Source organism: Megalops cyprinoides, chromosome 3 (assembly GCF_013368585.1).
Source record: "Megalops cyprinoides isolate fMegCyp1 chromosome 3, fMegCyp1.pri, whole genome shotgun sequence".
In the NCBI taxonomy this organism is placed as follows: domain Eukaryota; kingdom Metazoa; phylum Chordata; class Actinopteri; order Elopiformes; family Megalopidae; genus Megalops; species Megalops cyprinoides.
Genome location: NC_050585.1, coordinates 15,203,211 through 15,219,198, shown reverse-complemented (window position 1 = coordinate 15,219,198; position 15,988 = coordinate 15,203,211). Strand labels below are relative to the sequence as shown.

Below are 15,988 nucleotides of genomic sequence, written 5' to 3'. Positions count from 1 at the left end.
CACCCTGTCCACACTTCGCTCTTTTCTATGCCCTCAACACTTCAGTTTCTCTCACGGTTCTCGCGTTCTCTGCCATCAGCTGGGAAAGATGTAATAGTTTCGTTTCCGAGAGATTTTGTTTCTCCTTTGGAAATAATCTTTAAGCTATTGATAATTAGTTTTTGGAAGTGTTTTTGGATTTTTTTCTGCTGCTCATATTTGTATTATTGAAGATAATAGGTTTTGGTTGCGTAACAGCATTATAAAGGGCTATATATTTCATTTTAGAAATATATTTGTCGCACATTTATTAAGAATTTTTGTGTTTGTAAAATAGTTTTGTTAAATGTATTTGTTAAAAAGCTTTATGAATGTCAGATATCTATCAATACAGCACTTTTGTCAAATAACTGAAAGTATATGTGCTGTATGCAAAGGCATATATACATTTCTATGTACACATACACACAATACATAGATTTAAATATGTATTTAACCATAGAGGGAAAAGCTGTTTCATTGGTGCCAAATGGTTGCCTTTCTGTGTGTTTCTGTACTTGCTTTTGTCATTTCAGATTTTGGTTGGGTTGCTGGGTTGCAAACTTGTAGAAAGTTTTATTTAGAAATGCAACCTAATTATTGCTGACATCAATTTTCTTTTCAGGGTACTTTTGATGCACAGATTTTAAGGAACTTGTGCTTGTCAGAGCATGGCAGTATAAATCAAGTCCTTAAGGGCTGGGTGATACCTGGTTTTTACTCCCTCTTGGCCTGCAAATTACCATTGTCATCTTAACACTGTCACTTCTCAGCAGCTGCAGTAATTACTGCTGAATTTATGTTCCTGAGGCCCTGAATTGTGTATCACAGTAACCAAAGCTCTTTGATAGGATCACACTGTGGCACAATCTCTGCTGTAGGTGATAAGTCCCAAATGTATAATCAGTATATGATTCAACAGATTCCATTCCCTGTGTACTTAGGAAATGAATTCCAAAAGCACAGAATACATCGTCATAGAATAAACTCAGATAACTTGCATTTTGGGGGGTTGAACTTAATGCTACACTGTTTGGCCAAAGGTTATATGTATATGTAAGGAGGCAGTTGGGTACAATAACAGCATCAACTCATAAACTGTTCAGGCAGAAGAATGCTTTTCCATAAAGTTGTTTTGTATTTGGATTTTTCTGTACGGTCTTTGAGGGAGAGGTAAAACTAAATGGTTTTGTACAGCTTTAGACTGCAACTGTTGTCTTCCACTTTTTTTTATTTTTGCACATTTTCTAATATGTACACTATAGGCTTATTTGAATCAAGTATACCTAGTAACAGAAACCTGTGGTCATTTGTACAGAACTCACCAAATAGCTATAATCACCATAGTGATCTGCAGGTAATATGTTTTGTTTGATTCCAGAAAATTATATAATTAAAGTTAAACTTGTAGAAATTTATTTCAAAGCATAATATTTTTATTGTATTGCAAAGCGTTTGTTTTAGGAAATGGTGTATTTGTTTGAAATTTGAGAGCCACTGTTTTGAGGCCAATATCTCAGTTAAGCTCTTCTCTACAAAACAGAATTTCCAAAGTGTGGGTGCTTGGGTAAAGAAACGTGAGGTCCAAACTAGTCGTCCATCATTCCAGGTTTGCTTTGTTGCCATGGGGGTTCATGTGTTTCTCATGCTCCACCTGGGCTGCTCCCTCCACTGCTTTCATGTGAACAACCTGATACTTCTTCTTCATGTCCCTCAGCAAAGTCAAAGCCTCTTCATATTCCTCCTTGTAGACATCCTTGCCTTTAAGAACTTTGTCTATTAAAAAAAATAAATCAATATGCAACAAGAATATCATTTACATGGGTTGTTTTGTGTTTTTGTAACTAAGTTCCAAGACAATTGTTATCCTGGGTCCTCTTTTGTGCAATTAATCTCTATATAAACAATTTACTGTAAAGTTCAGAAATTCCATAGGCCATGTACCTTCAACACATGCTGATAATTAAAATAAACCAAGAGGCCTGTTACCTAAGGGAACTTGCTTTATTGTTTTTTTGTCCCTCATTTGGGTCAGGGCATCTTCAACCCTCTCTCCTTTCAGCTTCCTTGGTTTTGCTGATGGTAGCTTAGTGACCTGTAAAATTATGTGTTAATATTTGTGACAGGTTGAGAGAAAAAAACATGTATTTCAATATTACTGTTACTCTCATATTCACAGCCCAGTACTAGGAACACAAACTCAGAATCACTTACCCTTTTCTCCTTTACTGTGTAGGATTTCTGAGGACTTTCAAGAATAGCCTTTGAATCTCTGTAAACAAGGAGGTTCTTGAGAGCAAGTTCTAGAGCGCGCACAGTGTGCTGGATTCCTGCATGTGCAGATATAAAAATAAACATCAATACCAGAAAATGGACATTTCATGGCAAACTTTCTGATCAATTTTGTATTCTTAGTGTAACACACTCTCACCAACAGGTTCAAACATGTAAGGATCTGTTTTAGCGTCCAGCAGTATCTCATAGCCTCTGAATTTTTTCGGAACTGAGCCTTCTCTTTGTTCTTCACTTTCAAGTTCTAGATCCGCTGATTTCACTTGCCATTTTGGTTTGTCCGGATCATTCACCTGAAGAGGAAAACGGAGTGCTGTGATTCTCCAGACAGCAGTCTGGCAGCCTTGATCTTGCAATGTCATTGTGTGGACTGATTGTACTCAAGCCAGTGCACAATCCATAGCCAGAATTCAACATACTCAAGACTCTAACATGTAAATTACCTGTGTTATAAAGAAGGTATCTCCGTCCTGGCTGTGAGCTCCTGGTATGTCTTTGGTGCTCCCCTCTACAGCCTTCAGCCCATCATCAGGTGTTGGGGTCTGTGTTTCCTCAGCTACTTGAGTGCTCATTTGAGAGGAGCAGTCTGAAGGCACACTTTTACACTCTGTGGGAATTAAATTCTTCGGCAACTCTTTAGAATTGCTCTCCATAACGTAACCGTGGCCATTAAGAAAAGAGCTTCCATCAGTCTCTAACTGCAAAGGTAATTTTGGGACCTTTCGAATTTTTGTGTTCACCTGAAAGGAACAGCCAAAAGCATAGCTTAGTTTTCTTGTCACATTCAGTTTACTGCTATTGTCCAGTTGGCAGTTACTGAACTGAATGAATTTCTTCTCGATTGTCTTTTCCAAAGGATTGTTGTACTTCAATTCCAATGAAGGATGAAAAACTATTTCAGTTTGGGGTTCAAAGTGCAGCATGCAAAGAGTATTGATCTCTTAGGCTTTAGTTTGCACAAACGAGAAATTAGCTTTCCCAACAAACAATTAATTGTTTTAAGAGGTATAGAAGTGTTACTGCATAAAATAACTCATAACAGTTGGTTTGATGCAGAGTGTTTACACTTTCTGCCTAATAAGGGCTATTGACTTTGTCTGTTCTTGGCATGTACAAGAATATACAATCCTGGGGTTTCATACAAATGTCAAGAGGTTTCAGTGCTTCATAGCTGTTTGTTCTCAAGTTATCCTTGGTTGTAAAGCACATCCTGTTTGATGCAAATCTTCACTGAATAAGGGGGCTGTGTAATGATAAAATTAGAATAAAAGCCAGCTTGTTAACATCAGAAAGTCTTTACGGTCCAACGTGAAATAGAAAAAGTTTTTGAAACCCCACCTTTCGTTTTGGGTCAAGTGGAATTACAATGCGGGGCTTCACCAATTGTGTTGTCTTTTTGCGTCTTATTTCAATGCCCAACCTTTCTTGGAGAAAGTGGGTCAGCATGGGTGGGTCCCCTGCATTGACAAACACAAAAACATGACATTCAAACAAATGTCCACAATTAAAACTAAGTGGCCACGATACAGATATAACTGCCTTAGTGATTCAATTCGGGCCTGTTTCATTACACAATTGTCAGTGGGATTTTTTTTTTGGTATAGACTTTTATATATTGAAACATTGATATAACTGTTTTTAAAATGTAAGAAATCCCAAGGCAGCAGACAATGAAGGTTGATCGCGTTACCGCTTCGCTGTGTGGCGAGTGGGTTTGAGTGAATCACAAGCTCACTGAGGGAGGGAAACAGAGCCACAGCCAACAGCGCCTCTTCTACCGCAATCTGTCGACAGTTACAAGAAACCAACCATTATAACTGTACAATACACCTAACTGCATCATCCACATGAGTTTAACTTTTCCCCATCAACCCACAGACCCTGTTGTTTGCCAGATTTAGGAATTTCAGTTCTGGAAGAGGCAAGTGTAATTCCCCCGTAAATTCCCTCTTAGCCTCAGGGAGAAGGGGTGTTTGGAGAGGAGAATATGTCTTCGGATGGACACCATCTTCCTTCAAGAACAAGAGAATAAAAAACAGAGAGTTGATGTTGGTAATCATTGGCATTGGCAAGCATCTTACTGCCTTACTTGCACCGGCTGTTTTGTAGTTTACAGTGTAGATGGTTCATGCAGTTGTTCAGTGTAGGGGAAAGGATGAGGGGCCAGGAGCAGCCAAATGGGATTCAAGATCCTTGAGGGAAATTTATATTCATCAAATTTTAACCAGTGCTGCTCTTATTATGCTCCTTCTACATCCTTGGAAAATCAGGTATGACTAAATTTGAGAAAAAAAATCTGAAAACTAGCTGTAAAATCTTAAGTACATAGTTTCATAAAAACACCTGCTGACTTTGTTCCGAACCAGGTCTATCCACAGATTTTTCATTGGCCACTAGTCTTTCTGAGGCTGAGACAAGCGCTTTCCCATGTCCCAGGTCTTCACTCTGTTGCCTGCTGCAGCGTTGCAGGTCCAGTAAATCTTCCATCTGTGGCAGGTAGGGTACCTCTGTGATGTAGTTTCCCTCGAGGTTTAAATGCTGTAGTCTACAATTTCACAGATAGATTACACATTCATAGTGTACAGCATATTATGTTTTGAAATATCACATCAAATATTGTTAAATATAAAACATAAAACATTCATAATAACTGATATGAAAGCCATATCATTTTGATACTAACTGGTGAACTAAGTGATACATGACATGATATTCTGTGGACTTGAGGTGATGTACAATTTCTAATATCTATGCTTTGGGTATTCCTACAGCATGACTATAATGACTTAACGTACCTTCTCAGACTTGCAAGGCTGTGGAAGACTCCTGGGGAACATAATTTATTGTCATCTAGCATCAAGACCTCAAGTTTACGAAATCGCACATCTTGATCCGATGTCCTGTTTAGGGAGATTTTTTCAAACTTTTCAATAGATCCACTGCATATGAAACACAATTGCATTTCTAGTAAATATTTAAGCAAATAAGTTTAAAATATCTAGTAAATAATTAAGCAAATATTAGTAAATATACAAAAAGAAATGTAACAAACACAATAAATGTCATGTGTCAGTCATATGCAGCAGTGTCCTGTTCTTAAGACTGTTACTATTAACAAGCAGTTTCACAGGATACTTTACTCTAGACAACTAAAAAAATGTTTCATTTCCACTGACCACTAGCCACTGTTCCTCTGATATCCACTGCTTTAATTCACTGCATTTGTATCAGAGTTGTGTAAAGCAACATGACTCTTAAGACAAATGTTTCACAACACAAAATCCCAACTCACATCTGAGCAGGGTCATAGTGTGGAGCAGCCATGCAGTCCGGTAGTGCCCGCAGTTCATTTCCTGAGAGATGAAGGACTTTTAGACAGGGAAGCAGACCAATAGACTGGATATCATCACTAGACAGGTTGTTGTAGGACAGGTCCAGAATCTGTAACCAAATTAATTATTTTATCAATTCTTGTCTTGGTGGTGATGTCATCCTAACATCTCTTCAGACTGCATCTTGGCTGCCATACCTAGTTGCAATACGTAAATCTTTTCTTGCATATTTCTGTAGGATATTGTTGTTGTTTTTTTATTGTAGCACTTCTGTATTCAGTACGGTTGTTACAGCACTGTGTGGCTGACTGATACATGTTCATGTGGTCTGTCCTTTCATGTATATACTCCTCTTCAGGTCGCTTTTATACACATTTTAATCATCTGCTCTGTAAATCCCTTGGAACAACATCTGCCATGTACAACCTAAATGTAAAACCTAAATGATGTAAAATGTTCAAACCGCAAAATCTTCCAAGCAGGGATACTGTTTTTTTTTTTTTTGTTTGTTTGTTTTTTGTCAAACACTTAAGGAGCCTTTACCTCCAGATGAGGGAAATCCCTGGCATTCACTTTAAGGTTGTGGAGGCCATTCAGCGACAGCTCCAGCTGCTTTAAGGTGCAGAATTTGCTGAAAGGCTCTAAAACAAAGAGAACACGAGAACACATTACATTACTTTACACTGTAATGTAAACAGCACATTTCTGTGCTGTTTATTAATGTAACCCATTGCCTTCCCAATACACTGCACACTGCTCAGAGAGGCACCCTGTCACTTAGTTCCATCTCAGGTACACAACAAAAACCACTGCAGTGGGGATGGCTTACCACTCATGAATAATAACTGACACAGGAAGCATTCTGTTTCGTTGTGCTTTTCAGTTAAGTTAAACAATATATGTTGTGTTGTTTATATTCACTGCAACTGCAAAACATACCTAGAGTTAAATGATTTTCAGAAGCATTGATGTAAACAACATTGTCAAATTCTTCAAAGTCCTCTGTCTTGACCTGATGACGACAAACAAGGGATGCACCCACTTAGTAATTAACCTTCAACTGCTCCAATAAAACCTGAATACCCGTGCTGTTGATGCGTTGCCAGCAGTGTTCTACAAGACAATAGACACTCCGATCTTACCGAGTGCAGATTCTGGTCACTAATGTCAACATTGCACAAGTCTGACGGTTTGTCCACACGATGTAATGCCATCTGAAATGCAACAAATGATTTTCATCCACGAATTTAGCCAAAATACAGTAACTAACGCTGCAAATGATTCGTGTTCGCTTGCGCTGTAAATGAGAATCTAATCTGAATCACAGAAATGACGTTCAATCCTTATATACCAATAAAGATCCATCCAAGATATTCCTGCCGGTGTCTGTTTTGCCAGAATCGTGACGTTTCGTGCAACCAGATACCACTGAGTCTTCTTCGGTTTTGTTAAATCTTCGGTACTTCTGTTCCACGGCATTTCTGTGAGCGACAAGCCAGTGTCCAGCTCCTTAAAAAAAATCAAAAAAGTTGATAGTGCTGGTGCATTCTGATTCAACCTGCAGATCAACCTCTTACTGAGTCGTGTGTAAACGACTCACGCAAGGAAAACGCATACTTTGTAATGCACAAGGTGGAAGAACGCTAAATGCATGTTTTATAAGTAGGCTAATATCAATGTCACAAATGTGTAAGATAAATGTAACTTTCACACCGGTTACACCTGACTCAATCTAAATCTACATAGACAGTTTACCTTCCTTGCTTTGCTGAAAGAATGATCTGACGGGAAAACAATCTTTAAGGTAAGTTTCTCCGTTGTCGAGTTTGTAACGTCCAGTTGAAGCCATCGCAGCTGACAGTGTAGTAGTGTAGAATCAGATACCGCATTTCATCTCAAGTATAAGGAGGTAAACAATCCGAAAACAGCACTGGAATGAATTAAACTATAAAAGTCATCCAATGACTAGGGATGTTTCCTGGGCTATGTCTGCAATCTCCCTCAAGCATTTTAACCAAGATTTTACTCTGTGATGATGGGTGTAATCTTTCCTTTAAAATGACTGGGTCTTGTATTTCAACACTTTCCAAAAATTTCGTGTCCTAGCGACAGTACGGAAACAAAGTGGGAATTGGGACTTGTAGTTCAAATGAATAGATGTGAATACAATTCCCAGACGTTCCGGCCTTATTTCTTCTACGCTTACGTTCCGTTAAGAGTTTAACCAATCACATTGCCAGATGTCATTGCGAGGGGTGCTGGAGTAAAACAGTTTTCGTATGGGAAGGTGCTGGGCTACAAAAAGTAAAATAGGTATTTTATACGTTAATTTTTTAAGTTAGCTTTTTTTCAGGTTGCAGATGGCATAGTGGATAAGGAGCAGGACTCGTACTTAACCCACAATTGCCCCAGTAAATACCCAGCTGTAGAAATGGATAACGTTGTAAAAACCTGTAATTGATGTAAGTCGCTCTGGATAAGAGCGTCTGCTAAATGCCAATAATGTAATGTAACGTAATGTAAAGATGGGATTGTAAGGGTATTCCTGTGTACAAGGTCCAGTGATGTCTGTCATAAGATACGGCTCTGCTTGAACTTTAGTCTTTATTTATGCGCAAAAGTGTAAGCCATTTGGACGATTTCGATACGGTTTAGATCTTGCAATTCCTTTTTAATGAACAGTAAAATGGATCGATAGTTTCTGAGAAAAGGTGCAGTAAAGAAGTGCTCGAGAAAGTAGGTAAACATTTGCAGTGTGCTAAGAAATGCATTTGTTCCTTTTTTAACTGCTCAATATGTTTTGAAAGTGTTATGCACTTAAATAGGTAGTCGTAGTTCATTTAATAAGCAAAGCTGGTTTTATCTGGAAAATGAGTGTGAACCGAGGACTCATTTTCCCCCTGCTACACCAGCTGAGAACACAAAAACACCAGTGAAACAGATATTACTGTGTAGCTAACGTGGCTAACCAGATTATCTGAGATTCTAACTGAAACACACACAAGAATGCTATGTCAGTTGACAAGTTGTGTAGGCTATATATAGGCCTAAGCACTGTACAAATACTATAACTAGCTATTTGTTGGATGTAATTGGAGTGTGATCGGAATCTGTGCAGCACCTGCATTAAACTGATGCTTAATTTATCTGTTCATTTTTTCATTGATTTTGAATGTAACATTAGTGACTCCTGAAAGAGGTAGAATGGTGCAAGTCTCACCATGGTTCATAATCAGTCAAGGCTGCGTAAATCAACGCTGCTTCGAAGAATGCTAGAGAAAATGATAAAATCAGTCTTTTTCAAGAAAGCTAAAAGGGTCCTTTCAGTCCATGGTGTTTAGGAACAGTGAAATCGAGACGTTATACGGGTTTCTCAGCTGGATTCGTGTGTATTCCTGTGAGTCTGGAGTTGGAACGAGTGAGAAGCACTTTATGGGGCTAGAAAATGGACCATAGCCTACTGTGCAAGACACATGCAGCCTACATCCACAACTGCTTACCAAGACTACAGCTGGAAAACTACGTTACCCAGAATGCGTATCAAAAGGCTTCCTTGTCCCCTGCATTTTTCACTGCTGCAGATGCGACATTTAACCGAAGTAGAAAGCCGCCTTTAGCGTTATGGGGAAAAAGAAGAATATTTGTGTCGTTAACCTCAGCCATATCTAATAAAGAAGAAGAGATTTGTGCACCGAAAGCCATCGTATCTTGCGTCAAGGTTGCTATGTTGCACTTTTATGTCATATTTTTTGGAATATTATATACCCAGCTACAATTGTTATGATCTGTTCTGCAAATTTCCATATATCTCAAAGAATGCGTACGTTCTGTTATACAGCCAAGTTGCGGCGTACCTACAGCTAGCTATCTAACGTTGATGTAGAAGTAGTAAGCTAGCGGCGTAGATGCTGTGCTTAAATAGCTAAAGTTGAGGTTCTCTTTGCTGAGCTGTGATACAAGAACTCCCATTCAGCTCTTCCCATTTTGCGATGAAAAGAATTAATACAAATATCAGAAGGGGTTGCGAGTTGTTAGCTGCGGGGCCAAGTTACAGTAGGCTGTTTGTGCTGAGGTTATACTGCGGTCATGTGAGCGCAATGATTTGACGCGTGAAAATGAAAGCTGCTGCCGGCAATTAACTAGCAACGCAGAGCAGTAAAATCCTACGATTGAACCGAGCATTTTATCTAATAGCCTACGCTTAATTTGTTGTCTGTCAAATGTGAGTTTTATTAGGCTACGTTTAGCTCAGTTTCAGTCTAGTGTCTGTCGATTGAGATTAAGCAATTCATACCATCTTCACGAGCCAGGTACACACGGCTGTTTTTTTCAGGTAGCTGTGGATACAGATTCAGGCGTCACATACAAGTGACATTAAATCGAAAACGCTTAGTTTATTTGTTAAGCGGTAGGTTTTCGTTTTCGTTCATTTTCAGGGGCATCATTCAATAATGGGCAACACAACATCGAGGAGGTGTTCACAACGAATCGCAATGGAGCCTAAAAAGACAACCCTGTTCAAGCAGGAGCAGAAGTGCGGGACGACGTACAGAATCCCGGCTCTCATCTACCTCACAGATGATCAGGCATACCTAGCTTTTGCGGAAAAGCGCTCTTCCCCCTGTGACAGCGACGCGAAAATCCTGGTGATGCGCAGGGGAACACGCCAGAATGGATCCATTCAGGTATTTTATGTTTACATTTAATCTGTTCATACTCACACATTGTGCATTGAAAGGAAAACATTCGACCTGTATTTCACAGTGTTGTGTTCAACAGCGTTAATGGCCAACCCTGTAATAATTACTATTAGGCAACTATAAGTGCATGACATTGTCCCATTTTTTTCTGTGTATTCATTAAAGCCGTTTTAATGCTTTGAAATGTTTTTCAGTGGTCACCCTCACAGGAACTGCTTTCAGCTGGTCTGCCTGGCCACCGCACAATGAACCCTTGTCCAGTCTATGAAAGGAAGTCCAAAACCCTCTTTCTCTTCTTCATCTGCGTTCAAAACAAGACGACGGAGCACCATCAGATCATAATGGGCAAGAACGCCGCCAGGCTGTGTTACATCTCCAGCAAAGACAGTGGCCTGAGCTGGAGTGAAGTGACGGACCTGACAGACAGCGTGATTGGTAAGAAGGTCAGAAGGTGGGCCACGTTTGCTGTTGGGCCCGGGCATGGCATTCAGATGGAGAGCGGGAGGCTCATCATTCCAGCCTACGTCTACTACGTCCACTGCAAGTGCTTTTGCATTCCTTTGCCCTGCTCTGTTTGGCCGCATGCCTTCTCCATCTACAGCGACGACCGGGGCGAGACATGGCAGCTGGGCCAGATCATTCAGAGGAAGTCCTGCGAGTGCCAAATGGCCGAGATTATCGACCACGAAGGCAGGAGCCACTTGTACTGCAATGCCCGCAACACCCGTGGTCACAGAGTAGAGGCCTTGAGCGAAACCAGTGGAGTGTACTTTGACAAGCCCCGACTGGCCCCAAAGCTGGTGGAACAGCAACACGGCTGCCAAGGTAGCGTGATAGGCTTTCCTGTGCCAGAGTCCCCCTCAGAGGATCAAGACGGCGCCAACACGGATTACTTAAGATTTCCCTACTCCTCAGACGCACAGACCTGGCTGCTATATTCCCACCCCACCAACAGGAGAAGGAGAATGGACATGGGGGTGTACCTCAACAGGTCCCCTTTACACACATCAGGCTGGGAGCACCCCTGGATCGTTCACCGTGGTCCCAGCGGCTACTCTGACCTGACCCAGTGTGACGGGAAAGAGCATTTTGCCTGCCTCATGGAGTGTGGGAAGAGGAGTGAGCTTGAGGAGATCGCCTTCGTGGATTTCCGTCTCAGCGATGTCATGGAAGCGATAGATGAGAAACTGAAGACACCCTAGACTGATGTATCAGCACTTTTAGGAAGCCAGTCAGGGACAGCATTTATCCTGTCCCTCAGCCAGTGAAAGTGAGCGGACCACAGATTCACAAGAACTGACTCTTTTAACATTCTCATTTTATTTACTCTTATTGCCTTATGTTTGTGTGACAACACAGTACTTGACATTTTAGGGTCAGAAATCTAAGGAATATCACACTCCGTAATCTCAGTCTGTGTGTGATCTTTATTTTGATACTTTTAGTCAAAATGACAGTTTTTGTTTTAGTCATTTAACAGAGTGTGATGTATACACTGAAATTCAGTAAGCAAAAATCATTTTGTATCTGGAAAAAAATGAATAAATGTCTGCTATGAGAGTCATTCCACTGTCTGTGCCAATCATTAAATGTACTGTAATATACTGGGATTGCCTGTGTATGTTCTCTAGATATGTGCCTGTTGTAAGTCAGAGGAAACCATATTGATCCACTGTACCTTGTGCCACATTAAACTGACTAATTGTACAAAAACTACGTGTCATTTGTTTCTCCATGAAGTCTTATATTCTGCGTAGGTCAGAGCAATGTGCAAAGGCTGTGTCTCATCTTTTTTGCTGACTACACATGACCAGTGTCACAGGTGCATCAGTTGTTTAAGTCCAATGGAAATATATGTCTATGATTTTCTTTACTGTAATAAGTACATGCTGAAAACTTTCAACTGCAATATTTTGGAGAACCCACGTGGATTCACATCTATTCCTCCACTGTCTGGATAAGTTTGTATAAAAAACAAACAAGGACATGTTTGAATGCTCAGCTCATGATCACAGGGGTTACACTTGTTTCAGTGTTAAGTAGCTAACATTAGGTAGTTAGCAGTTACAACAGACCCTGGTTTAGTTTCCCCTGTGCAAGCTATCTACTAAAATTACAAGTGCTTTCCTGATAACCACCATTACTTGGTGTCCTCCAAGCCCAAAACACACATTACTTTTGTATGTTAGGGAAAAAAGTAGTTTTTACATATTCAAAAATCAAGCATCATCACACATGTCAATCGGTAGTCTTCAGGCAAGGTCCAGAAAGCAAATGACCTCAGTAGACAGAAACCAAAGGAGCTGGTCAAATGTCATTGTGCCTTAACAGCTGGCTTCTCTTTTGTCAATCCAGTCCCAGACATGTAAAGATCCATTGGTAGCAGCTGACAGAACAGTCCGGGGTCTCCACGGATGCCACACATGCGTTGTGACAACAGCAGGGTCAGTGTCAACCTCAGATCCTGACGACATCATGTGACCTCTGTGCACAAACACTGGCTGTGATTCTACTGATTCTGGTCTCCAAGATGTGGTGTCATAGATTTGTACCACTCCATCAAAACCTGAAAAATATACAGAAAGACAAATGACAGCAGGTGCAAAAAGTACAGTTCTCCTTCTCATGCTACACACACAAAGTATTTTGTGTGTAGCAACATACAGAGTTAAGAGTACTCTACAGTACAGGTGTATGGATCGTGTACCAGATCATATAATAACAGATGGACTGGCTTGACTAAAATCCACCGTGTTGGCAAAATAAAAAGGCACAGCATTTTTCTTGATGTCTTCCTCTAGCTGACTCAATACAGCACACTGCACAGCATGAGGGACTCCTGTGTTGCCTACCTGAAACTGCAAGGTGATCATTCAGAGCAGGGGCCCATGTCACATTCATGAAGTCACTGCTGGGACAACTGTGTTGGACACGCAGATGAGCCCGACACAAAGGATGCCTCAGATCCCTCAGGTCTGACACGATAACCTGACAGGAGGAGGAGAGCCGTGCCACCTTGCAGGAGGCAGCATCCGATGGGGAGGGACCTTTCTTTAGCCCCATGCACCAACGGTGTCCTCCCTGCTCTCTAGCTGGGGTGTGCAGAAGGGACGAAGGAACACGTGTGTCCTCCACGCACAGGTCACCGCTTTCCGTGCACACCAAAAACACACTGGCGCTGACAAACTGCAGACTGCTCACTGAATCGGACGAATCTGACCCTGCAAAATGAGACAGCGTGCCACTGCATTCAAGGCAAACTCGGGAAATTAGAAACGTGAAGCAGCAGAGCAGAAATTCATCTGCATTTATCTTGTCTCATGCATCAGACCCAGCAGGGTAATTATATAGCAGGGAGAAGGCCACCTGGTAACAGCAGGGGGTAGTGTGAAAACACTATTGACTGTGATGAAACTTTTTTTTTATTCCACTGAAAATCACATACATGTAGTAGCCCTGTAAAGGATGCCTATGAACACATCTCAAACACAAATGTAAGAAAGTTGTAGCTACCTGCTTTGTAGAGCACCTTTCCTGAGGGTAGCTCAGTTAGCTGGATATCCCGGAGTTCAGAGCCATGTAAAATGCATGCAGTTTCAGTTAGTCCAGCGCCGATCTTGCACCTTTTATTCGAGTTATTCTTGAGCTCTATGCACCCTGTCTTCCTGATGACATCTATAATTTGAAAAAGGAAGATAAAAAGCACTTGGATAATTCTGTTGCCACATGTGCCACAGAATGGGATATTTGACACCTGTCTCAGATTTTATTGGAAAAATTAGTTTGCACCCTGAGCTCTGTTACAGATAAGCATAAACCTCTTGCGCACATTGTACGGAATAACCTTGTTATTTAGTTTCAAGCTCCTTAAAAACAATGCTGCTCAGAGAAGCTTCCTCCACTCTCCCAAAGGACATAAATCCAATTTCGTAATATAATTCAAGAATGAAAGGACATAAGCACATGCATTTCTCCTTATAAACACATCAAAACAAAAATCTTCACACAGCAAAATATGATTTGAACTGAAGCAGGTGCAGAGTGCCTGTTCACAGAGGACAAGGCTATGAATGCTCACCACTGTCCCCATCTCCAATCTGCCAAATCTGCAGGCTGGAGCCAGCAGCTCCACTGGTAACCACACACCTGACAGACAACAGGAAAATCCAAACATGAGGATTTGGAAGGGCACCTTGTCTGGTTTTCCAAAACAACTGTCAGTTGTTTAACTTTAAAACCTAACTGTAATTAAGTGATATATTTATTTAGAGGCTGAAATTAATGTTAAATTTTACAGGGAAGGTATGTAGTAAGCATCTGAAAATGAAAGCATTCAGTTATATATACCAAGCACTCATCAAGTCAACAGCCCTTATAAGGCTTCTTTGGTAGGCCAACTGCTTGGTTGACCTTTATGTGGGTTTTGTTTATTCACAGATCCATCCTAGGTGCCTTGTATGGCACCAGCCAACCAGTGTAATCAAGTTCAATACAATTTACCTGGTCCCTGGAATGTGCCTTAAGCAGTTAACAGGCTCCTCAGTGAAAGCACCATGATCCACTCGAAAATCTCTTTCAGGACAAAGACCCTGTTGACATTAAAAAAAAAAGCAAAAATAGCAGCCTGTCTGGAGACATTAACATATTTTGTCATCATGTTCTCACCCTATGGGTAAACCGTCCTTACCTCACTGTGTGGTGTTACTCATTCTTTATTCAGTTGTTTTAATGTTTAACATTTAAACAAATGTATTTTTAATAGTATAGGGCCCCAATTCCTTACCTGGTTATCTCTGGCAAAAAGCTTTTGTGGGAGAAGGAGCTCCAATATTTCATTCTTATTTGTAGTTGAGTAACCTGCCACGCATATACCTGAAAATGACGAATATGCATGACAAAATTATTAAACGATCCAAACAGCCATGTAGTAAACCATGCGTCGAAGGTAAATCAATAACCAATGCCGGTACAGCGGTAGAGCGCAGCTAGCTTACTTTTTTCTGCAGTCCACTCGATGACTTGGGTTGGTTGCTGAAGTTCGAATACGTGAAGATCAGTATATCTGAAAGTGAAAAAGGTGCACACATGCAGCAAAACACACGTGTGATTTTAGATTATCCGGTTAGCTACAACCTACAATTTGGTCTGTTAGATATGTACATAACAAAGGATACCTACAGGTAGGTAGCTAGCTAGCTAGCTAGCTAACTTGCTTGCATATTTAGCATGACCATTATCAGCTAAATGTAGCAATAGCTGAAATATACAGTGATTCTGTCTTCAGATAGACACAGTCGCTACGTTGCTTTAACTCTACAATGGTTTTGCTCACATGTGCAATGACTCGATAAACCACTCATCTATATCATCCTCGAGTGAAGTTTCCTCCATCTTCCACAGGGATATGAAAGGCATATTACTTCCGGGTTGCAATAAAGCATGCACAGGTATACGGTGCATAGAAACTGATCAGAATAAAAATTAAAATAATAAAAATCTGGAGTTCAGGTTTCTCAAGATCAGAAAGTTCCGGCAGCGCAACAACCCTCCAGAGTCCAGACTAAATTAACGATCAGTACTTACATTGTTTTCATCAATCAAGAGAGACATCTCGGGCATGCAACCGCTGGAAGCATGATCTTTTTC

At 40.6% G+C, this 15,988-nt stretch overlaps 3 protein-coding genes across 4 annotated transcripts; 1 reads left to right on the top strand and 2 right to left on the bottom strand.

Moving 5' to 3' along the window:
• Nucleotides 1-7,682, bottom strand: xrra1 (X-ray radiation resistance associated 1). Its single transcript, XM_036524411.1, has 16 exons — nucleotides 7,398-7,682; nucleotides 6,994-7,151; nucleotides 6,785-6,856; nucleotides 6,582-6,654; nucleotides 6,186-6,283; nucleotides 5,603-5,751; nucleotides 5,106-5,210; nucleotides 4,654-4,855; nucleotides 4,191-4,322; nucleotides 4,001-4,094; nucleotides 3,649-3,767; nucleotides 2,754-3,050; nucleotides 2,450-2,603; nucleotides 2,233-2,348; nucleotides 2,008-2,113; nucleotides 1-1,794 (listed from the first exon to the last, which is right to left on the bottom strand). The coding sequence occupies exons 1-16, from the start codon at nucleotides 7,489-7,491 to the stop codon at nucleotides 1,619-1,621; spliced, it is 2,145 nt and encodes a 714-aa protein (XP_036380304.1). The 5' UTR covers nucleotides 7,492-7,682; the 3' UTR covers nucleotides 1-1,618.
• A 1,554-nt stretch (nucleotides 7,683-9,236) lies between these two features.
• Nucleotides 9,237-11,617, top strand: neu3.1 (sialidase 3 (membrane sialidase), tandem duplicate 1). Its single transcript, XM_036524669.1, has 3 exons — nucleotides 9,237-9,360; nucleotides 10,079-10,327; nucleotides 10,537-11,617. Exons 2-3 carry the CDS (start codon nucleotides 10,094-10,096, stop codon nucleotides 11,542-11,544), a joined length of 1,242 nt encoding a protein of 413 aa, XP_036380562.1. The 5' UTR covers nucleotides 9,237-9,360; nucleotides 10,079-10,093; the 3' UTR covers nucleotides 11,545-11,617.
• Nucleotides 11,618-11,682: 65 nt separating this feature from the next.
• Nucleotides 11,683-15,988, bottom strand: wdr73 (WD repeat domain 73). 2 transcript variants are annotated; one of them, XM_036525129.1, is made up of 8 exons: nucleotides 15,926-15,988; nucleotides 15,337-15,404; nucleotides 15,126-15,214; nucleotides 14,843-14,931; nucleotides 14,421-14,488; nucleotides 13,856-14,017; nucleotides 13,195-13,563; nucleotides 11,683-12,908 (listed from the first exon to the last, which is right to left on the bottom strand). In XM_036525129.1, the coding sequence occupies exons 1-8, from the start codon at nucleotides 15,934-15,936 to the stop codon at nucleotides 12,667-12,669; spliced, it is 1,098 nt and encodes a 365-aa protein (XP_036381022.1). In that variant the 5' UTR covers nucleotides 15,937-15,988; the 3' UTR covers nucleotides 11,683-12,666. The 2 variants fall into 2 exon arrangements, with proteins under 2 accessions (XP_036381022.1, XP_036381021.1); XM_036525128.1 differs by lacking the exon at nucleotides 15,926-15,988 and adding an exon at nucleotides 15,675-15,741.

Coding starts and splice junctions, on each gene's coding strand:
- wdr73 (XM_036525128.1), bottom strand. CDS start 15,733: ATGGAGGAAACTTCACTCGAGGATGATATAGATGAGTGGTTTATCGAG. Junction 14,018..14,420: donor GATTGGAGATGGGGACAGTG/GTGAGCATTCAT, acceptor TTCAAATTATAG/ATGTCATCAGGAAGACAGGG. Junction 13,564..13,855: donor AAAGGTGCTCTACAAAGCAG/GTAGCTACAACT, acceptor CTCATTTTGCAG/GGTCAGATTCGTCCGATTCA.
- neu3.1 (XM_036524669.1), top strand. CDS start 10,094: ATGGGCAACACAACATCGAGGAGGTGTTCACAACGAATCGCAATGGAG. Junction 10,328..10,536: donor GCCAGAATGGATCCATTCAG/GTATTTTATGTT, acceptor AATGTTTTTCAG/TGGTCACCCTCACAGGAACT.
- xrra1 (XM_036524411.1), bottom strand. CDS start 7,491: ATGGCTTCAACTGGACGTTACAAACTCGACAACGGAGAAACTTACCTT. Junction 3,768..4,000: donor ACTCGCCACACAGCGAAGCG/GTAACGCGATCA, acceptor TTGTCAATGCAG/GGGACCCACCCATGCTGACC. Junction 2,114..2,232: donor ACACAGTAAAGGAGAAAAGG/GTAAGTGATTCT, acceptor ATAATTTTACAG/GTCACTAAGCTACCATCAGC.